Source organism: Falco naumanni, chromosome 8 (genome assembly GCF_017639655.2).
Source record: "Falco naumanni isolate bFalNau1 chromosome 8, bFalNau1.pat, whole genome shotgun sequence".
Classification (NCBI taxonomy): domain Eukaryota; kingdom Metazoa; phylum Chordata; class Aves; order Falconiformes; family Falconidae; genus Falco; species Falco naumanni.
In genome coordinates this window covers 44,184,761-44,209,196 of record NC_054061.1, presented here as the reverse complement: position 1 = coordinate 44,209,196, position 24,436 = coordinate 44,184,761, and the positions used below count along the sequence as shown (strand labels likewise).

Here is a 24,436-nt window from a genome sequence, read left to right as displayed (position 1 = left end):
CTCCTGAAAGAATTTACATATATGATGACTAGAAAACTTTGCTGCTGAATTAAGTCAGAGGCCTTAAAATGATGCTTATCTAGCTATAGTCTGTAGATCACTAGTAGATGGTCAGGTATATCAGAAAGTACTCTATAAAAGGAAAAAAAAACTACCATACATTGATATTCTTAGGTATGCAGAAAGCAAGAAACAAAACAGGAAAATTAAAATAATATAAGAACAACCAGAATTTAGACAAATCTCAACTCGTTATCAATCAAAGCAATGTGTCAACATTACACCCAATGGCTTTGTAAGAGTTTTTCAAACAGGTGAAACAGGCTATGGGCTTCAAAAGGTGAGTAAAATTGCTTTCTAGAATCCATCTATCCAGTCTAGTCCATCTATTGGAAATAAGCACTAAAAATTATTACTGGGAGGTGGACTAGATGACCTTTAAAGGTCTGTTCCAACCCAAACAATATTAGATTCTATAAACACATTTTGGAAAGAAAACCATCAAAACTGAGCAATGGAGTTAAAAACTATCCATGAGTGAGAGACTCAATTACAGAACTTGAATTAACTCTCTCTTACCAGTACACATTCACAGTAACTCTGTTGTTTGCAGCACAGTCCTTTCAAGCATACAAAAGTACCACAAACTAGACAAACAGCAGGATCTTTAGGAACCTTGGTACAAACAGTACAAGTCTTTCTGTGATAATACTGAAAAATGGTATTATAATTCTCAGGCAGCTGAAGGAGGCGTGGCAAGTCCCACTTAGGTTCCTGGATAAGCAAAGCCTACAAATAAGAGCAGAACAATGTATCAGTTTTGCACATTCATTTATGCATTTATATTTTCTAAGAATAGAGAATACCAACGAAAGCAAGCATGCAGTTTAAAAAATCTCCCACTTCTGCATTTCATAAATTTAGAAGGCAACAGTAGCACTGCAATAGTCACCTGCCTCTGGCTGAACACCCTCCTCAGCTGTGTCGCATTTCAGCTTTTGTAAGGGGTGCAAAACAGGCACTAGCATTCTTACAAGGACCTTGCCTAAATGTGATACTTTTAAAGCGCAAAAATCTTCAAAGCTAAAACAAGAGGATTAGGAGCAACCTACAGGGAAGACTCCCACTTGCTACACTAAGTTGCCTTGGCAATGGTGTTCCATTGCTTACAAACCCTGGCACTGACTACGAAAGCTATGTCCTAGCTAAAATTTAGACTAAAACTTTCAAAGCCAGAACTGAAGTTAGGCTCTGTAAATGGGATTTGAAGACATCTGCCTGATTTTCAAAACTGTGTGGCACCCATAGATTTTGAGGCCATTAAGAAATCAGCAGTACCCACAAATTTAGGCACTACCTAAATACTGGTTTCAAAGCCTAACTCTTCTCTTTTGCTCTTACAAACACTGCCCAACTTTATAGGTATTTTTTGTTTTGTTTTGTTTTAAGACAGTAATGTGTTTTCCTTCAACCTACTCATTTTTACTGGGTTTATAATTGATGGGCACAGGGATCAGATGGGATCTGTCTTGCAAGGTGTAAAGCTTTTGAAGAGTGCATGACCTCAAAACCTAATTTTGGGGAAAAAATAAAAAGGAATATTGCATTTGCACCCAGTTCCTTTTCAATCATGGAAAGAACACTATCAGTTTCACTGCAATCTCTCAAAATGCCTATCAGACTGGCAGCAACTGTGTTTTGAGATCAATGTGAATATTTAAATTTTCATTCACAATAGCCTAATTCATGGCAGCAAACATGCAAAGGCAGGTGCAGATCATGTTGCAGAGTGAAGAATGCATCTGGCTTGCCTCTTTGACACTACAAACTCAGGAGAGATAGGAACCTGAATTGTTCAGATGCAGTTTCTTCATAAAAACAATGCAGTACTGTTGAAACACTTCAGTTTCACAACTGATACTCTAATTGTACTAATTCAAGTCTTGGCATTGTTTCTTGAACCTTCAGAGAAGATGTACTATCTTTTATCAGTCAACTAATAAACAACTTTCATGCTTTTGATCTTTTTCGATATTGCTACTTGAAGATGCTCAAAAAATCAATAATATCTAACAGGCAAGAAGAACTTCTGGTAAGTATTTTCTTAAAGGACAAAGTTTCTATTACATGCTCTTAGATAGGTTTCAGGTGCAGAAAATATGGGTATCTTAGTATCATCCAAGGATATCTTTTCCATTTTCTGTCTCCAGCAATCATATAAAAACCAGAGAGGTTTTCTTATTCTTGTTTTTAATCAATCCAACCTACATCCACTAACTAATAATTCTGATTACAATTTCTCTCTCATTTACAAGTCAGGTTCTCAGATCCTCATGCAAAACAACAGTGTATATGCATAGTGAATCAAGCGATAAATAGCTGCTTTCACATCAGGACTATTTTGGAAGAAGTAATTTTGCTACATACCTTTACTTGATCTGGATGTCTATCTGCAAATGAAGCCAATTCTGAGCACCACTGTGATACCATGTCAAATGCTGGCACAGGCCAGTCAAGACAAGAGGCACTGGTGAACTGATGAGCTGACTGAAAAGATGGCAATAGACCCAGGCAGCTTGCAAGAACTGTGAATTCTTCATCTTCCTTTTAGGGATGAAACCAGAGAGGTTTAGATTAATAGATACACTTCGAATGTTTAAATAGTTTATTAAAAATTTATCTATTTCAATAAAAAAATGTAAAGACACTCTAGTACAACGGTGCTAGTAGTCATGTTCACGTTAAGAGACACAGAAAAGCTTCTGTTTTTTACAGATTACCTCAAACTGGATTATCGAAATACAAAAAACCTGATCAGGACAAAAAAAACCACAAAAAAAAACCCCAAAAGCCAAAACACACACAAACCCACAAATCAAAAAAACACAAACAAAAAAGAAACCCCCAAACTATCCAATAATTGTCTTCCTGTTTAGCACCCCAAACTGCCTTGTAGCTGGTTTAGAGATGAGATGATTCTGAGGCAACAAAACAAGTGAGCTCACCCACAGCAAACTCTACTTAAATCAGTCATGGAAATGAAACATAATTATCTGCTGTTGCAATGCCTCTGAGAATAAAGTCCAAGTAGTAACAGGCATTAAGCAAAATCAGGATTGAAATCTAGTCTGTGTGGAAATTACGCCATCTCTGCAAAGGGTGGACAAGTTTTACAAGTGCATTGGTATTTTATGAGATTGGCATCTACAACCTGACAAAATAAGCATGTATTTGCTGAATTTTAAGACTACAGTACCATTTTTCAGAGAAAGTGCCTTAAAAACAAATTTATAGAAGTCAAACAATGCCACAGAGCAATGCTATAAAACATGATTAAAAAAAACCACCTTAGGATATAGAATTCATACCATGAAAAAGACACCTTAAAAGTCTGATTTTTGATCTCTAGCTTTTAAATGGAAACATTTGAGCGTGTCCCTCTCAATCTGTACCTGGCAACTAGGTAAATCCCCTCCAAAAAGATGGTGTTGAAGAAGGCTTGTGATCCTGAGGAATGGCAGGCAGAACTGTTGCAGATAGCACTCTACGGAATCAGGATTTACCTACAGGGGAAGGAAGCAATTACCAAATTCTGCCCCAGTTAAGTTGTCTCCTATGTAAGAAACTCCATATGAACCAAATGTTATTTAAGCATACTATATAAATCACTGCATCAAACGTACATTCCAAAGGCCAGCATTCCACTAATAATCGGAAAGAACTCTGGGTTTTCTTTCTCCCTTAACAAATGTTTTTTCTGCTTAAATATACAATTTTCCAAGTTTCTGAAAGGTCTTTCATACATACGGTTAAAAACCACAATTATAAGAAGTGTTTGTCAGTAACTTTCTCAACACAGCACTGGCCATATATGATATTACTAAAAGAAAGATTTGCACAGGCGAATGGTCCCAAAGGGATGTGCTTTGATCTAGAAAATAAAGAGTTGTAGTGCAGTGTTTAGCAAGATCAGAGAAAAATCATTATAGCAAGGCTAAGAAAAACAAAAGCCAGAAAGAGGACATGCTGGATAAATTCTCAAGAGATTTGCCAATACCACTGTTATTTCTTCAGTCTCTCCTTCTTCGTATATCTTCCCCTTAGACAGCTCACTGATCACATGACCCAGCAATACCTCCCAAGATTTCTCTCCACTGGGCGTATTCTGCAAATAAGAGGGAAAGAAATCCAAAATGCACTGATCATGAAAAGGAGAAAAAAGTTCCTGTAAAAATAACAGTGATGAAGTACATTTCCTTTTGATCAACACATGGATTTTGACCTACGAAGATACACATTGCTTGAAAAAAGAAAATACAGTTCTACAGAAGGGGACTGCATTTAGCTTAGAGAGAAACACAAATTGCTACTTCAATTACGTATGTTCTAAACTGAGCATTATATGAGAAGACTATAATGTTGCATCTTCCATGTTTTTTCTGTGAGTATAAAAAAGCTTACTTGAAAATTAGGAAGAATCAATTTATGGATACACCGTGTCTTGACAGAATTTGAACTCTAATACAACTAACTTAAAAAAAAAAAAAAGCTAATTTTCTAAAATGTACCAACCAGAATGAGTTACAAAACTGTATTTTAAGTTGAATGAGTCTATCAGAAAATGAAAAGTTGTGTTTGGAATGAAAAAATATCTACTACAGATGGAAAAAAATATTTAGTGAAAAGAATAAATAGCAAAAGCCATCAGAAATAGAAAGCAGTATTCCCATAAATACTTTTAAGTCATAATAAATTCCACCCAGGAAAAGCATGACTGGATGTGAATTTTGAGCTCTGTTTGTGTATCACCAACATAACAAACAACGAGGGAGTGGAATGTAACTGGGATTCTTTAAAAACATTCCAAGGTGAGATTAAATACATAAAGACTTCAGTACATAATGTATATAATTCATCAGTTGATTTCTTTAGTGTATTTTGACATTAATTACAATTGTTGATTTTAGATGTGGTCTTTACCTTTCAGCATCAGGAAAGCAGACATGCTGTTTGTGCGCATAGTCCAAGAACCAGAAGGCAACACATATTTAAATTGGCAGTTGGGACAAACCTTTTATCTACATTATTCCTAGAAATTTACTCCACAGGCATTTACAGTGTGCTTCTTATGACACCGTAAGGCACCTCACAAAGACAATGAGAGTGAAGCTGGGAATCAGAAGCAGAATATTCACTCCTCAGCCTTCCTGAGAAACTAAGCTCAGTGTAGTTTGATCATTTGGCATGACTATAGAGGAAAGACTTCAGCTCCTATTTAGTGTATGGAACACCAAACTGAAATAGATTCACTTGGCATTACCCACAGACAGAAGTTACACAAGATGTGATCTGTGTAATCATCCTGGGATCAAAATGTCACTATTACCAGCACATAAGAAAAAGCCAGCCAGAACCACACATTTTAAACCATTTGGGCTTCAAGAAACTTGGGATTCCTAGACTAAAAACTAGCTTCCCTCGTGACATGCAAAGAGAAAGAATTCATCTGAGGACTGTGGTTAGGCTCGAGAAGGGCTGCCAGAGTGCTGGGGGAGAGGAACAGGGAGCTGTTCAGTCACCACTGGCCACTCCTCAGTGCTCAGAGGTCTCTTGCACACACACAGGGTCCAGTCAGCAACGTTATGCAGGAGGAGGGGCAGGAAACTGGAAAAACATCTGGAGAAGGGCAAACCTGCACATTTGACTTCTGCAAAGCCTCCACACTTGGGGTGGATTATCACTGGAGTGGGATGGAAGCCAAGAAAGAAGTAAATGTAGGAGTCCCTGAATGCCTGAGGATCATGCAGAGTTCACCCCACGCACATACTGCCAAGCTGCTGTCAGAACCTGGACCTTTGTACAAAGATGATCCACACAAGACAGACAAGAGGAAGGAAGAGAATGCTCTCAAGGGAAAGCGAGATGCTATCATTACAGCTCATATGCAGCAGGTAGCAGTGATCCTATCTACCTCTTGTGCTCTCCTCCCACTTCGAAAACGGTCAGTCTTCAACTGGCTTCTCACAGAAGAGAAGTAAAAATTCTCAAATTGACAGAAGTTACTCCGTTGTGTTACTTGAATTACACTAAATCACAACATCCACTCACAGTAACACACTGTTTAATGTGCTACTATTTTCCACTTGGCTTTATAATCCGTAAGAAAATTCCACTAAAATGGACTGTCTTTAATATCAAGCTACTTCATAAATCCATTTTCTGAGCCATTACCATAATTTGCAAGCCTCAAGAACAAAGTCCTTTATGCGAAGCAAATGCTTTCACATGCTTCTATAAGAAAACAACTTAGTATTAATAGGTAGCAAGCCCACCTACCACGTGCCCCAAGTCTATTTTCATACAATATAATCTCTCACTGTACATGTTCAGATAAACGCCAACCTCTGCTACTAAGAAAAAGGCAATCCATGTTTATCATAAGGACTATAAAGAATATAAACTGGTAACAATTCATCTATATGCTTTCTACCACAAACTTTCAACTGCAAAATCATCTATGACTTGGGAACCAATTAAGTAAACAGAAAAACTGAAAAAACCCTCACCAGCAACAACAGCAAGCAAATGTTCTTGAAATCCTAAGAAAATGACAATATATTGAAAAATGGAAGTCCAGAATAAAAAAGATCCTGCATAGTAGTGGTTTGGCCAGCAGATAATTTGTCCTTAATACCTTGGAATTGTGACCGACCAGTATGACAAATCTTAACTTGTATGTGAAGAGCAGGTCATGCTTCTCAGCGCGCAATTCATTTTACAGCCAGCCCGGCTGCTATACAGAGGGGTACCCCTCCACCTGCTTCCTCTCCTGGCCCCAGCACTTCCATCCTTTCCCTTGGTCTGGCATTGGCACTCTTCTGACCTTCTGGGCAATCAATCCATGAAGCAGAAAGCTCACTGAGGGATTAAATGAATGCCAGTGCAGGGAACTCTGTTTTGTAGTGGGAACTAGCATTCAATCGGCTGAACTGAAATAGCAAAACGCACCTTCACTTTACTTGTAAATACTATCAAAAGGCAAGGAAAAGATAGTGAAATATCTACCTGCCTAGTCTGCAGATTTCCTTCTCTGCCTCTTCATCACATGAGCACTCTAGACCACATATTGAGAGAAATTTAAATGGCTAGCCACAAATAGTATGAAAGAATAAGAAAAAGACAGGAGTTTTTTCCCCCACCACCAAGCTTGCCTGCTTTTCCTGTAAAGGAGGTGCAGCAAATCAACCCACGGTTTATCTAGGAAGGCTTCAATCTCACAGGAAGAAAAGCTGCACTTACTTGATACCATTGCAACACACTCAAGAATGAAACTACAGAGATACAACCCCAAATCTGAAACTCAGTTCTGGAACTAGATAGTTAATTGTGAAGCTTTTAAGTCTCATCACATACCAAAACCTGCAAAAACTGCACACGCAAGAACAAAATACTGGATTTTTGTGAAGCAGATGCAAATTATGACATGCAAAGCAGAAGTATCTGTTAGACTCCTACCAGAAATTCATAAGCAAAATTTCATAAATGTTTTAATAAATCAACCAACCTTTTTGAGAGCTCCTGACTCTTTCCATGCCATTCTATCCTCATGACTGCATTTAACAGAAAGTGCTGCCAAAGCTTGAGTATACAGTAAAGTGAACAGCACTTTTATAATGCAGGTGAAGTGTTCTGTAAAACAAAAAAAAGTATTTTTTAAACATTTGATTTTTTTTAGCAAATATACTGATTACAGAGTCTGTAGTTATGGAGCTGATGCTTCTCAAATGAAAAGCAAGCACTACATAAAAAGTACAAACCCCCCAAAAATACCAAACAACGTAAATATATTTACTGGCTTTCAGAAATAACTTGGCAGCTATAGTGAACAGAACAAGTACAGGGCCGTAATTTTCCACTGCTCTATATGTTCATCACAATCCTGATCAGCAGTGACTTCCTCCTAGGAACCTGGTTGTATTACAAAATTCTATTTTGTCCAAAAGTTACATCAAGTTCAACTACTGATTGCCGATAGTAAACACTAATTGGGTGCTGTAGATGTAAGCAAATGCATATCCTACCATCTCTTCTGGCAATGATTAGATCATCTGGAGCAAGGTACATTCATACAAATAGTGGAAAAGTTAAGTTCCCAAAGAAATCACTGCAAGAAGGACATTTAGCACACTTCAGTTTCTGTCCCTTCACTTCCAGGTGTGTGGATGCAGCCATTCAAGACTTCAAGACTTGCTACAAATGACTCTTTAGTGAGTACCTATTTTTACTGGACCTCACATGAATACATAAGAAGGACAAAAGACAGACCACCATTTTAGAACTTACCTTCTTTTGAAATATCTTTATTGTTTAAAATTTTTCATAATATCTAAAATATAATTATCTCCTACATATAGGCTGCAGGAGAAAAGCTTTGAAATCCTTTTGGGGAAGCTAGCAACAGAGGCAAAATAAGACTTCCTAACATTGGAACAAGAAAAAAGTTGTTTTTGGTTTTTTTTTTTTTTTTTTTTACTTTAGGTTGTACTTCCCATCCTAAATAATCTGATTTTTTTAAAATCTAGGCAGAACAAAGAAGTTTCTATCATCACTTATACCATTCCTTAAGCAAAACCAACTATAATACATACCTAAAACAACGTACACAAAAACGAGGGGTTTAGAAAGTTCTCTCAGGCTTTGAAGTAAAACAAAACAATTTTATTTACATAAGAACCTCACAAAAATTGGGTTAAACTCATTCTCTCTTCCCAAAGGATTTAAACAAGCTTTGTATGTGAAAGTGAAAAGGAGGTGAGGGAGATGAAACTCCTTGCTTCTCCTTTCCTGCATCTAATACCAAAACCCACCACTGGGTTCTAAAGCACACACTGCCAGGACTTCAGTACATAATAAAATTTGCAAAATAACAATTGCTTTTTTATGTAACAAATGTTTACAAATCAGTGCAGACATGGATTTTGAAACTTTTTAATGTCACTGAGTATATACAATAAGCACAATTTAACCACCTAAATGATTATTTGTAACTATGTAACTAAAAGTGTAACTTTTTCCTGTATTACCTTATGGAGCTTACACGAAACGTGACAACAAATGCTGCTATATATCATCTGCCCCATTCTAGAGCACACAGCATTCTAATAATTTTTCCTCTCCGCATTTCCCCAGGAGAATTCACCAGATCCCATGAGATTTTAGGCCCTACTTTTTTCCTCTGCTGAAACCTCCATTTTGTTAGCAATCCTCCTCCTGAGAAGTAACAGTAAGCAAGCTTTCAGTAAATTTTCTGGGACTGAGATCTACAAGATTAAACCACATGCACTCACAGAACTGTAGAAACTGCCTCTCGGGCCTGAGATAGAGTCTACAACTGTAGCTAGAACTGAACCCAAGTGCTGAGCTCTGTCTCAATAGCAGGTACAAGCAGTAGAGATCAGTTTTACACTGTGGAAGCATGTATGTAAGTGACTGCACATACACCAGCAAAACTAGACTGCTGGTCAGCGTGCACCCACCTGCCACAGCCCACTTCATCTGCCAGTTCTCCTTCTGTCTGCTGACGGGGTGACATAGTGCTCAACACTGGGTGTCCCAGCACCCTCTAGAACTATTCTATTTTTAAAAATCTGTTTTCTATTAAACATGATTACTCCTTGACCCTATCCTCACCTCAATAATAAGTGTTCAATTCTCCAGAAATATTATATCTGACATATATTATGCTTTCAAAAGTATTCACGTTCTTGTGTTTACTTACATGTATGTGACTCATAAATGACCATGAATTATGTTATTTGAGAATCCAGAGCTGGACAAAAACCACATGCTCCCACATCTGGGTCACTCCTAAGAAGTCCTGACTTCTGCACAAACTTCATCTTGGTGGTTGATTTTTGCCTTTTTTTTGTTGTTGTTTGTTTGGGTTGGGTTTTTTTGTTTTTTGTTTTTGTTTGTACAACTGCCACAGAATTAAACCAGAAACTCCTATGTGGATTATTACATATTTAGTCTTGTACAATTTCAAAATGCTGAGCATAGGAAGCCTAGTTCTAGTGTCAAACTCAATTTTCACAGATGGTTTTAGTATCTTGAACACAGTATTTATTTTGCTGGTTAAACTACACAGGAGGTACACACTATCTTTCTCATTCCCTTCTTTATAAATTAGTAAATGCTTGTAAATGGTCTGACCTCCACTACAAAGTTGTCCCACAATAAATAAAAAACCCCCCGAAGATTTAATTTGTAATGTCTTTCTTTGTGATGGGTTCAGATCAATTTTCCCGTCTGAATGAAGAGGCTGAGCAGTAATGACATTTTTATTGCTTTAATCGATGTTGGATTGAAAAAGAGAGCAACACCCATCCAACACTTAATAGGGTAGTTAATGCAATTCCTAGTGCTGTACCTGATGGGCAAGCGATGAAGTTTGAGTCCCCCTTACAGAGCACTCAGTATTTTTTTTAAAAACCCACTGTGTGAACAAAAAGGATTTTGAGTACAAACATGAAGAAGATTTAATACTTGATGAATCGTTTTAGTTTCCTGTAAGGATAAAAATGTGGTTTCTCTGAATGCATCAACATACCTAATAAACGGTACTGCAAAACCAGCACCATTACAGCAGTGTCCATGCTAAAAGAGGAATAAAATATTTCATGGATTCTAAAGCCTGCAGATTCTTCCTTCATTGTTAGTGTTCTGACACCGTTACCACAGCATTCTGCACCAGACTGCAGCAGCACAGAAAGTTCAGGAAGCAGTATGGTCAAATGTAGATTTTGTTACCCCCACCATTGACCTGCCACGTGACCCTGCACAAGCCATTTCACCTCTGTCATGCCTCACCTCTCTACCAAGAATTAACGATATCAAATTCAACTCTTGTGACCTACACACCCATTACAGAAGTTCTAAACAAATTTGTTATCACCTGTTTTTCCTGGACTCCATTCTATACCTCAGGACAAAGAATCATGAAAGACTTTATTTTTATTCTGCCTAACCATTTTGATGAAAAAAAAAAATTAGAAAGATAAATGGCAATTTATTTCCAATTTAATGCTTCAAAGATTTGAAGTAGTTGTATCTTCTTCCTGCCACTTACCATTTCCCTTTCAACTGCAACATACGCTAAACCTAAGAGCAAAGGCAAAACATGCTGCTGATACATGGTATTTTACAGAATTCTCCACAGGATACATTACAATTAATTGAATATAATCTTTCCTAGGATAAGGTATACCTTCATAAATGGCGTTTTTCAGCGCTTGAATATAAACTACAAAAAGACCACTGTTTGTACTTTGGCTTTACCAATCCTTTCCCTGTATTTTGGAAGATGTTAGTCTTATTAAAGTTTTGGTTTCTGCTTTTATTAAGTCTTTCCAATAAAAGTTAATCTAAGTTAAAACTGTAGTTAAAAAAAAAAAAGGTATATTTTTGACAATAGACTTCGCTACTAAAAATACTATACTATCCTAGTGTTCTCATATTTTAGTAATTTATTGGACATACTTAATCCACAAACATACACACTGATTCAAAAAAACACAACCCACATGTTAGCAGATACAGAGTCACTTGAGCTGAATTTGAACATTTCGTAGTGAGGACTGAACACCTCTTCAGGGGAAAGAGTTTCTACTATACTTTATAAGTTAGGTGTATACATCAAGAGCAAACCATTCCTGTATTTACCTATTCAAAAACTACCAAAACTCAGTAGATATCAACATTGCCACACAGACCCCAAAGCAGATGCTCTGTTCGTTGTCAGTGAAGTAGTAAAAAGATATTTGTTTGTTTGTCCTCATTTTAAAATAGAGGTATAGCTATAAATAATAAAGCCAGAGACCATAGGGTGTGAAATACCCCATCTTCTGGAGCATATACTGTCTTTTAGCAAGATGGACCAGGTTCAGCTGTTCCTTTCAAACAGAAATAAATTTTGGTTTTAAAAGAGTTTTGATGTTAGCCATGAAAAAAAAAAATGTTCTTAAATATGTATTTAGTATTTATTCCAAATTATACTATAAGCTGTCTCCATTGAAGTTGCTGCATTACAGCAACTATCATCTTCATATATGACCTCTTACTATGTAAGACTGCTGCAATTTAAAGTCTGAAATTCAGACTAAATTAGTGTCTTTCACCCTTAGGCACTGAGTTCAACTTGGAAGTATTGAGCTGCCCCTCTAAGCAAAGAGATGAAGGTCAAACAAAGGACACTTCCTTCAGTAAAGGTACATAACAGTTTTTGCTCAGCTCTTATATCTTTACTGAATAGGCTGACTGATAAGGTGAGAAGACAGAGGACACAGATAAACCTGTCAACCCACAACAAAAATTTCTGTCCAATGCCACCTTCTATAGATAAGGCAGAAACATTAGTTTAGGACACACGGTAGACCAGCTACGATTTACTATCCTGGAAGTCACCATGAATACAGCCTCATATACATACTCATCTAAATATACATACTTTTGTAACTTACCTTTGTGCAATGGTTGAGGCATTGTTAAAATCTGGATAAGCAAAAGGGATGAGACATCTCTGTAAAGCACAGGAACTTCTGGCAGCTCTTCACTTATCAGCCTACAAAGAAAACCCAAAGAAAATCACTTCTGATACTATAAACCCATTTTTATTTTTCATATTTTATTTTGCATTTTATTTTAAATAGTATTACATTTGATATCAAGCTTACGGAAACCAAATACCTAACAATTCACTAACTGATCTTGATTTTAAAACCATTTAATGTTACTAATAGATTGTAATAACTCATGAGGAACTTACCACTTGGGTATCTCATTCTTGTTAATTTTAAAACTTTCCAAAACTGCCTGAACAAGTTAATTTCTATGTACAGACTCAAGGAACATTCAGCATTTCACTTTCAGAACTTATGTTCTAAAGTAATAAAATATACTGCATAGTAACATAATAATTTAATTGGTTTTCAAAGCACGGCATTTCACAATTATCCATATATCCACGCTGTAACAACGAATCCTCAAATTACATTGATGTTACAAGGATTGCTCCTATTGGAAAACACTGAGACTTTAGAAAAGGTATTGCTTTCTTTTACGTAAGGAAATGATGACTGAAGCAGCCATCACAGATGGGATTACGCAATTTTATACAGTCTTTATTAAAACCCCCTTATAGCTAGAGGGACAGCAAATAAGCACATCAAGATACTGCAAGCTTTTGAACCACTCAGATTCACTGAATGACATAACAGCATCTTGTAGTCTTAAAAGCATAAAATGTTTGCAGATAGTAGGTAGTATCTTTCTAGCTTTGTATAGCAGTATCCAACAATATTCCAACCAACAGTATTATGTAGGTTCAACAGCAGAGTCCAAATGGTGGGAAAAAAAATAATAATTCCCCTCTTTAATTGATTGGGAGCCTGAAGGAGATCTCAAGCAGGAGCAGGTCGGTACAATGCAATATGCATCATCCATTGTCACCTTTCCCCTTCTGCAACACACACAAAAGAAAGTGCTGTTTGGGTTCTTATTCCCATTCGCAAACAGTGGTGGCACTAGCTGGCTGAATGCCAATGGAGTAACCAAGGCAGAGGTGTACGTTTGCAATACTTATCTGCACTACAGGAGCGTATTGTGAAGCCTAGTCTAATGACCCTGGATCTCCCATGGAAAACAGAGTCCTCAACAGATGTGAATATTGCAAAGGAAAGCATCGCACATTACCTAGCTCCCTTCAATTGCCATGTGATTGAAATGCTGTCCTTCTGGAAGGGCATTTTCTTTCTATCACTCCTTAGGCTTTTTAATCCTTTTATCTTCCTCTTCTGTCATTCTTATCACTGGTCAGAAACCACAGGAAAACCAGTTTTCCCTCCCCTGGTAGGAGCTTCCCTTACTTAGGGCAGCTATAGGCCTCTATGCCATGTGGCACTTCACTGCGCCCTCCAAAAAAACCTATCTGAGAATGTCAGAAATCAAAATACATCCACCTGCTACAGTTTCACAGATAGCTTCGTGCTTTATTCCAGCAATCTTAACTGTCCTGCAGGTAAACCACAACTGATGAAGTGTACTGAAAACATACATATACCCATATTAAGATCTACCCCCAAAAGCAGAGCCTCGCTCTCCTCCTTTTGGTTGTTCTGCAAGATACTGTAGACCGTAGAGTTTCCCAGTGAGGCTTAAGCCCTGCAGCAGTGCCCAAGTTTCTGTATGGACAGAATCAGATTGAGGAAAGAAACATACAAACAAGACATTTAAACCTTCTGTCTCAGCTCTGCCCTCTCAGAGCACAGCTGGTAAACTGTTGTTGGATCCAAAAAAGCACCAAACTCTGATCCAACTCAGCTGGCACTGGCTACTCCATGTGCTTAGCTGACACCTCTGTGAAGGCACCAGCTCCCCTTGGTGCCATCTATCACATGCACAACAGACAAACCGAGCTCCTGCTGACCACGTACGGGAAAAGGCTGTCCACATGTGGTGGGATGTGGACGCATGCAAAAGATCCTACAGTACCTTTTAATAAATTTGGGGATACGACCAATTTGTCACTTCTGAGGCATGTAAACAGGATGCTACTGTTGGAAGGAGACCTCTGCATAGTTACTGACTTAATGAATTAACTCAAGACTTCTTTCTACAAAAGGAGGAGTCATCTGTGATAGGAATTTTAACAGGCAGAAGCAGTCACATAAAAGGAGGATTAAAAACACTTTTGGTCATACAGTTGACTGGTCTTACAAAATGAAGTCACAGAAAACATGGTCTAACTGGTCCTTTTGAATTAATGAACCCTGTCAGCTAAAGAATAAACATTATCCATAACACCTTTTGCTATCATCAATCATTTAATAAAACTATTGTTTTTAAACACTGTAACATACATAAATATACATATTTATATATGGGAGTCTCCTACAAATATACTAAAAATCAGTGTATTTAATTCTAAAGATGACAATGAGGGCAAAAATTTGTATTACACTACCAAGTCTCATTTTCAAAATTATACAGGCAATGAAGATGCAAATCACACTAAGTCTCTAATTCTACTCTTATCTACAGCTACTTCTATTTTATGATCCATGACAGTGAGTTTTAAAATAACCCTCATTATGTAATGACTTTAAACCCATGGACATCTCTTAAATTACTTCTCACCTTGCATTTTTAATTTCTATATAAATTTTGGGGAAAAAATACTGTAGAATACCATTAAGACAGAAAAAAACCCCAACGAACTCCCTCTGGTCACATTTAGTTGAACACCTCTTTCTGACAGAGGTATCGACATCAATATTATTTAACAGTCATGTAACAATTAGGTCAAATACCAGTTATGACAAAATTAGGAAATAGTCTTATATATACAGAATACCGCGATTGACTGGCAACATCACAAACAAATTAACTCCTTTTCACATGCAGGACCAACTGAATTATTCATCTAAGTTACTCATTTCATATGAACTGGAGAAGTAAAGCCATATTAAATGTCAGGGGTTTAGATAAGCTGCACCCGTTTATGTCAAGTGCTGCAGCGTATGAAGCACTTCAAAACTGCTCTGTCATTTGTTAAGAGCCTGAGCAACTTCTTCATTATGACACTGAAACTGGATTTATAAAATGTGTTCAGAAATGTGTTTTATGGAAATTGCGCATCCTGTTAATCCCTGATGTGTATGTGAAAATTTGAAAAGACTGACTTTACAAAAAATTGTGCCACAGAAGCACTGAATAAAAGGAAAGCAAGTATAATTGCAGATGGGACCAAAGTAATATAAAATAATTCAATTGCATTATAGTTGTATTCTGTATCCATCAAAAAAATGGGAGGGAGGGGGGGAAATAAACTACACAGTGCAATACAAACACGTACAAAAATGAAAAATGCATTGCTTGACTTTCTCTACAGAGCTGACCTCTCCTCCAGTCCAAGGTAATCGGGCTGCACCTCTCTCTGTGCCAATACCAGAGCTGTCTGTCAGCTGACAGCTGAGCAACTCTGCCTCTGTATTCTGCATCCTCCTCCTAATAGAGGTTATACAGGAATCACCTCTTTAGGAATGGATACAGAGGAACAGAAAATTCTGTTCTGCTCTTAAACAAGCAGCACTTGCTTATGGCCTTTCCTTATATATATGCTCCCCTTTCCCTCTCCTCTCAGCTACAGACACTTAAAATTTTTGTTTGATGCTAACTCCAACTGATTAATAAAGTTAGAAATTCAATAAATAAATTGGAAATTTTGAGCCTCACACCTCTTCGAACTGTCAGATACAGAAAACCTGAGACAACAAGGATATGGATACAGCTAAACAAAGGCTTAATCAGCTAGGGCAAATTTATACTCTCTTCAGAATTTGCAGGATAAGAAATACAGCCCACAAATCCCAGCCTGCAGAAAGGTCAGAGTAATACACAGCTTCTGATGTTCATGACAAGAAAGCAGAATTCTATTTATTCTGGCTACACTCTAGAATGTAATCACAATTTCGTATTTTCTCTTCATTGTGTCACAGCAGATTTTACAGCAGGCCAGTTTTTCTTGTTATAGAACACAGGATTTCACTGACAGTACTGACATTAGGCATCTCCCATTCTCCCTTTCGCCGCGGTGCCCCCAGCGCTCCCCTTGTCACCCGTTCCTACACTTATTCAAATTATCCGTATTTTTAGAAAGGTTCAGTTGCTTGACTTTGTTAATGATGCAGGCTGCCCAAGTGACACCAGCACAGCTGAAGAAGATGGTGAGCTACAGTAAAAGGGAGGGAAGAAACAGCCAAGAGCAAGTATTCCTGAAGCTGGCATTACTGTCAAAACCCTCGTATAGTAACATATGTCGTGAGACACTGGGCTTTCTGGCAGAATTTGTGTGTTTATTGAATAGATCACATAAGTTCTGTTGCGGCACGTGAATGTATATACCACCTCTTGCACAAACCTTAACTAAGTCCCATTGTCCCACCATCCTACTTTCTGTCTGCCTTGGAGTATCTTCATAAGAACTGTTTTATTTTTTCTGTTTCACGATAGGTTCTGTAATGGAGATGGGACTTAAGAGGTTCCCACATACAGTTGCTCATTCCCACCCCTGCATTGCAATTTGCTGCCCCAGTATGACACTACAAACAATCACCAAAGTGATCTAACTTAGAACAAAATATCAGCAAAACACTGTACTAAAAATAACCCAGTATATTTCAGCATTTCAGTTTATCATGCAGCTCCCCCCTGAACAAATGCTTCTACTGCAAAGATCCTTAATGCTTTGCCAAATCGCTCTTTGCTGACACTTTCTGTCTGTCAAAACCGACACAAATACTTCAGCCTTCGTAGAGATGTAAAATCACAAAAATGTATACCCTTTTATTTCAGGTTTACTGTTCCTGAAACTCTGGCTACTTGGGCTAGTCCATTAAATTCACATCTGGGTTTAGTAATTATTGTCTCCAGCTGCTCCTTCTCTGCCCCCTGCCAGAAGCTATTATTCCCCACTTACATCACAATAATTGTTTATTTGATCACCATTGCAACCAGATCTGTCCCTAGTAGAACAATTTGCTTAAGCACAGCCTGTGGGACCAAGAGTATATTAAATGTGACAATACGAACTGGATAGGAGAAAGAACCCACTACACCATTCACAGTTCATCAGACTTAGCTTTACCTCCCCGGCCCCCCCCCCCCCCCCCCCCCTTCAAACAGTTCACATTATTTAGGTCCTTTCTGATAAGGTATCTTCTTGCTCAGAATCTCTCTATTTCTATTTTACCTTGGTGTGACTGCATGAGCTCCTTCATACCTTTCCTCTCAGCTGCTGTTTTCAACTATGGAGCAATCTAGGTACTGTTGTAGAAGATGACACCGAGCAAAAGCAAGGGCTTTGGAAGCACAGTAGAGCAATTCTGTGAGAGTTTTTACAAATTACTTTGATCAGTCCTCCCAGACACACGAAATCTAAGGCATGATTTATAAATAATGATAGCTGGGTTGTGGAAAACGAAGTTAAATATTGTGAGCTCTGTATCTGGCTATTTAAATATATATAAATATTTACAATTAAAACTAAAGTAACTACAATTAAATAAGGGAGAAAAGATAATGCAATGGCACTTCCATTCCACAGGCTTTTTTTGTTTGTTTGTGGGGTTTTTTTTAGATTTGAAAATTATCTTTTTAAATAAATAAGAGATGCACTAACTTCTCTGCAAAATTGCTTTCAACTGAAAGAAAAATTTTAAGTAAAAATTAAATAGAAGATTATAACGTATTAGTTTAAAGTTATTTGCTCCTGTAACTTTCCTGATGTTAAATTGTTTGGAATCACAGTAATATAGTCTGATAATATAGAACTCTCCTCTCACTGACTTTTTTTTTCCCTACAGGTCTTTGCTTAGTGTCTCATGTGCCAGTCAGGGTGATGATTTAGATTACTTGGTTAGCTTCAAAATGGCAGAATGCTATTCATGTCTAATATCTGCAACGGTTCTTTCTCCACCACCCTATTAATCTTCTTCTCTACAGCAGTGTGTCACTTTCTAATTGCTCTGAGCACTCTTTCCTGTACCTGAAAAAAATGGCTATTCTGGATTTCTCAAAAAAGGCTATGTGACTCTAAGTGTGGAATTAGGTCATACACACCAATTTTATGAATTCCATCTTCAAGTAAAACTGCTACTTCAAATTTATAAAATATAATTATGGATATCCATCTTATGCTCTGATTTACACATCAAAAACATGTCCCCAAGTTGCCTCCTCTGCTGTTTTCCGGGGCCTGCAAACTAAGGTAGAAAAAATGTTCCAAGAAGTGAGCAAAAATATTTCAGCTTGATTGCATTTGTGCATCTCACAGTAAACTACTTCATGGCAAAATGGATGGTCTCTCAGTTACAGCTTCCTAATTATTTAGGACTTAGTGCCAAATCAGTATCAGCAAGGAGGTCTACCAAGAAATCTTGAAAACCAGTGCAGAAAGCAGGAGAGCCGCTCAAATGCATTTCCAACATGCAACACCTCCTGCAGAGCAAGACAGTGCCATTACTATCTAAGTGATTCAAAATACTGCCTAATGAAATCTAACTTGCAGCAATCTAACCTTGGTATGACCAATGCATGATGAATTCCATCAAGTCCATAAAGGCGAAAAAAAGATGCACGTGCAGAAAAAGCAGCCCCTCTGTTCATAGCTGCTTCCAAAGCCAGCAAGCGCTTCAAATACCAAAATGTGAAGTACACGATCAGGCCCACAGCCATTCTGACTGTCAACAGCCTATCAACATGATCTTAATTTTGCCTGGTATGACTCAATCAACCATACACCAAATTTATTAACTTTGTTCCACTGCTCCATCTAGGTCAGGGAAGAATCACATGAAAACAGACTCTCAAAGCAGTTTGAATGCAAGCCAAATAACACAGGTTTTCAGGTTATAAAACTCTTAATGCTGTGTTCTGCTAATGGTTTATAAACTAATCTGTTAATCTAGTTTAATTTTGGCAATAATCTAACATTCATTGCAAAAAGAGATCTGGGTCCAAACAGACAAACACTAAAATCTCAAACTAGAAGCAAACATAATTGTTTCAATAATTTTTCCTGATGTGCAGATTAGGATTGTGGCATCGCTATTTTAGATCAGTTTCTGAAATCCTACGATGCTTTTCACCTCAGGCTCCTAGAAACACACTGACAAATACACAGCTGGACAGGGACTAAAAAGACAGTCTTATTGCAAGCTACAAAGTGGAGACCTTAGCTGTGAGGAAGATGCTCCGGGTGTTGAGAGAGAAAAAGAAATAAATTACTGTTTTCCTCTTATGAGGAAAAATAATCATCTGGTTTTAGGCAAGAAACCTTTCAGATTCTGCCTTGATGGTGAGAAGAAAAGTGAAGGATCTTAAATCAAATAGGGAAATGAGTCCTTGTGGAACACAGATACACATCTCCATTTATTATATTGTTAATCCTTGCATTTTTTGCTTAAAATAGAATTATTTCTCCCATATACTAGGCCTAATTATGTTGTCTCTAACAGCTATTAGTCATTGCCCAACTTTATATAAATGATTTATGAACTTAATCCTGATGTAAATTTTGTCTAGCATCCACACCAAGAACAGCATCGCACCTATCATCCACTTACTCAATGCTATTAAATTTGCATGTGCTTAAGCTTGCAAGTGGTGTTTTTAAGATGTCCGATTTTATGTAAAAGAAATTTGAAAATTTATTTTTACAAATAGATACATAAAATATTTAGATGATAAGTTCATCAGCCTACCTCACAGAGAATTTAAATTAAGACAGCAAGTTACCCAAAGTCCCTCTGTAGGGATGTCTCTGGCACAAGGTAAAATGAGTATTTGGTAAATAAAAATACTTGCTCTGAATTCTTATCCTGCATCGGCTGGGTTAGTTTTCTCCAGGGATTGTATGCAGAATCTATACTGTAGAGGCGCATGTGCATGGCCAGCACGTGGAACAGCTGATCTGAAAGGTGAAGAAGATAAGATTCGTGATTAGTATATACAGTAATTTGCAGTATTTTACATTAAGTTACTGTCATTTATTTTACAAGATTCTGAAAAGTCTGTCATCTCATTCCAAATAAGCTGGCACCCTAACAAGCATACTTAATACATTTTTTCTTTTTTTTTTTTAAAAAAAAGGTTTTGAAGAGAAGTAAGATTTCAATAGAAGGCAGAGAACATATACGTGTATACAAAAAAAATTATTTTTTTTCTCTCCTGAAATTGTGAAACAGAGAAAGGCTGTTTAGAAAGCTTCAACCAGATCTCAGTTGTTTCAGTGCTCATAAAACACCTGCTCCATGCGCTTAGTTATAGGGTTTTTTAAAAAACTCCCATTTCATATGCTGTTATGTTGATAAGGTTCCATGCTCACTTCACTTCCCTCTCTAGTTTATGCCAGAAGCCGTGATTTCCTAAATATCTCTTCTAAACAGAGACTGGTAATGCTTTTAACACACAGCTTTTACTCCTCTCTCTCACAAATAAGTTCCGTGCACAACACTTGAAATTAAGACAGAATTTCTGGAAACGTCAGATTACAGTGGGATCACTTCAGCTCTTCATCCTTAAAAAGTTATTACTCCTGCCTTCATGAGGTTATTTTGCAGGTAAATTTTGGAAGAGAAAAAAACACCCTAACTTCTGACCACACCACAATGACACTGAAGCAGCAACAGTCTTTACAATGGCAGAGATTTGTCTATACAACCTGTAGGCAAAGTTTCCTGATATTCATCAATTCAAAACCTTCTGTACATCCACTGTATCAGAAATATCATTTGCAAAAGACTACTAGAACCTTTTGAGCAAAGGATGGTTGTTTTTTTTAATTCATGCAGATAACTGCAGCATCATACTAAAATGCAGTTTTAATGTCTCTAAGAAGAATCACACAATCAACACAAATAAAGGCAACAGATAAACCTTTCTCCTCTTAAGCGAGCCAAGAAGGCAGGCAGCATCTACACTGACAGCATTTTTAGAGGTATGCACAGAATCACAGAATGGTTGGGGTTGGAAGGGACCTCTAAAGGTCATCTGGTCCAACCCCCTGCAATGAGCAGGGACACCTTCCACTAGATCAGGGACTACCAGAGACTCAGACTGCACCTCTCTTTGTTTATAATACAGTTCCAGTTTGGGAAAAGTGCATCTTTTTTTATCTTCATAGGTTTATACCAAATCATATTTTAAAATATTATTTCCTATGATTTTCCTCACTTTTTTCCTCCTGTCACACTCTATCGCGCTATTTGCTGCCATGTTTGCTTCTCCTGTTCAATTTTCTGGGGTCCTGCTTCCTTCCTCCCTTTCATTTTAACTTTTTCCTTTAATATCTCACCATCATCTTCCCTCCCCACCTTTTATTCTTTCAGTTGATCCCTTTGCCTCCTACTCTCTTAAATCTCTCTCCCTTTTCTCTACAACCCACTTCCTCAACCTACACGCTCACTCACAGGTCCTCTTTTTGAAGTAGAAATAGCAGCTATTAATTTATTTTCCATAAATAGACAATTACTCAGAGGTATGCAATGGCCAAAAAAGTCGCATGATGAAGTCAGCTGACTGCCAGAGCCTGAGGGCTGTAATTAGCTCCTGGGGTTTGTAAAATAATTGGAGATGTAGATGGCTTTGGAATTGATTGCTGTCACCTGCTTTCTGAATAAAAACAGTCAATGAGGACAAAATAAGTTGTCTTTTCTCCTGGCAAGAGATTCTAGCAAAACACTGCTTTGCTGACAAACATAAACCCGCTGAAAATATACTAATATTCCATCAAAATAATTAAAAAAACCAGTATGCTTTTATTTGGAATGAAACCCATGAAAAGTATCTGTTCCTTCCCTCTTGCCTCTCCCCTACTAAAAGGAATGTCAATTTTTTTCCTGAACTGGTCCTTGCCTCAAAGAGCAATGGGCAACTGTGCAAACCCCCCCGCAAAATAACCTAGGATAATTAATTAACCCTCAGTTCCTTTAACAGCAATTTTCCAGAGCTTTTACCACTGCAAAATCAAGCAGGCAAGCATCAAATTCAAGCACTGGAGAACTTATTTGCAATCTCCAAATGTGTAACACTTATGGAATCAAGATGCATTCTAACATCGACTGAATCTGAACAGAAAAATTAAGTTTAGCAGTCTTGTAAGACAATATTTTCTGTTTGTGATTAAGGCGGCTATTGTTCCTTTGCAAGAAAATGTGTTTAGCACATAAATGTAAAGCTAGGAAGTAGGTGATAAGATACAGTTACAATGACCTTTTATGAACCGATTTAAAAATCCTAAGCTACTCCAAGGCAATGTGGCAGAGCTGGGGCACCCAAGGGCTAACAGTGTCCCTGCACAGGGCTGCCACCCACCGAGCCACTAACACGGGCTTCCCACTTCTCTGGTGCTTCCATACTCGCAGTCCTGAGAAGATCTCTAACAATCAGCAACAACTACGGACTAGCCAGAGGAAGATATAGAGGTTTATTTCTTCACAAACACTTTTCTGTTTGACATCACTTGGACTCCAGTTCTTTTACTTCAAATTTACTACGATTATGGATCATTGGAGAAAGTCAAGGAAAACACCAGAGTACAGAAAATCTAGAACTGGCAACTCTTTTGTGCATTGTGCTTGGTGTTTCACCACATTCTTACGCTTGAGGACTGGCAGAAATCTGCCTTGGGCCAAACAAATACCAGAGGCTTTTCCCCCTGTATTTGTGTGAACGCATCATTCCAAAACGTAAACACAAAAATACAGAATATCCTCCCACTTTCTTACATCCTACTTAGAAGCTTTAAAATACACCTTTTTTTTTTTTTAGCGAGTAGCAGCAAAACATTAACATGACAACAGCCCACAAAACCCACCCTGGGTAGCCTTGCCAAGAAGGAAAGGGCAGGCTGTAATCCCAGCCGCACCCCAAACCCCTCCACCGTTCACAGTGTATCTTATGGTCAACTCTCTCCAGGACTGCCCATCTTTCTAAGTGGGAAAGACGGGATCTCAGAGTCTCCAAAATAACATTCTCAACAAAATTTGGTAGAAGAATATTGATTTTAGGAAGTACAGCAGCAACAAAATTACAGGATGATAATTATGATGTCACAACAAAATGAGAACTACAGGTTTATTGATGACATATGAGAAGTACACAGTGGAAAATATTAGAATATGGTCCTCCTCTCCTAATAACTTCCTCATATTTGAGATAGGCTGCATCCACTTTAACTGAATATAAAAATCACAGAATTTGAATACACAATGTAACTGATTGCTGCAAACCATCAGGGATGTGGCAGGATTCCATGATCTAGACATTTAAGCAGGTGAGACTACTACTGTTTTTAAAACATGTTCATATGACCCAAATATTACCTACGTTGAAGCAGTGCTGTCTCAATTCTTCCAACTTACTTAAGCAGTCTTTGTTTTCACAGAACACACATAAAGCTTATGTAAAACACTTAACAGAATCATCTAGATTAGCTGTTAGACATTAGCTTTATCTTTGATTCATATTAACCTTCCTAATTCCATTTCTAAGAGTTATGAAAATAAATCTATTTTTTCCTTACACTGCCGCTCTTGGCACGTTCTTTTCAACGGTTACTATACCAGCACTACTTCTCAGGGTTACCCTGTGGTGAGCGAGGAGCAACAGACTCAGTTAGAATCAGTACTTTCAAAAGAGCAGCTCAAAGGATAAGACCCTGTTTTTCCACTGGGACTGAAGCTGGAAAAGGAAGTGTTCTCATGCTGCTCCTCTCAGAAAAACCAAAGATAATGGGTATTTTGTTTACATATCCACACTGCTTGCACTAGCACCTGGCTGCTGATTCTTTATTATTTTTAGTATTAATGCACACTGATTT

General features: G+C 37.6%; 1 protein-coding gene across 10 annotated transcripts in view; it reads right to left on the bottom strand.

Annotated features, from left to right (window-relative positions):
- UBR3 (ubiquitin protein ligase E3 component n-recognin 3) overlaps positions 1-24,436 on the bottom strand; it is a 117,162-nt gene that overhangs the window by 4,198 nt on the left and 88,528 nt on the right. For 7 of the 10 annotated variants that reach the window (XM_040603641.1, XM_040603632.1, XM_040603633.1 and 4 more), the window contains 7 exons: positions 20,353-20,527; positions 12,519-12,619; positions 7,565-7,689; positions 4,058-4,165; positions 3,453-3,563; positions 2,428-2,604; positions 580-789 (listed from right to left, as the gene is read on the bottom strand). In XM_040603641.1, coding sequence (XP_040459575.1) covers positions 580-789; positions 2,428-2,604; positions 3,453-3,563; positions 4,058-4,165; positions 7,565-7,689; positions 12,519-12,619; positions 20,353-20,527 — 1,007 coding nt within the window. The remainder of the gene's footprint in view (positions 1-579; positions 790-2,427; positions 2,605-3,452; positions 3,564-4,057; positions 4,166-7,564; positions 7,690-12,518; positions 12,620-20,352; positions 20,528-24,436) is intronic. The other 3 variants (XM_040603636.1, XM_040603638.1, XM_040603639.1) reach the window with 1 other exon arrangement.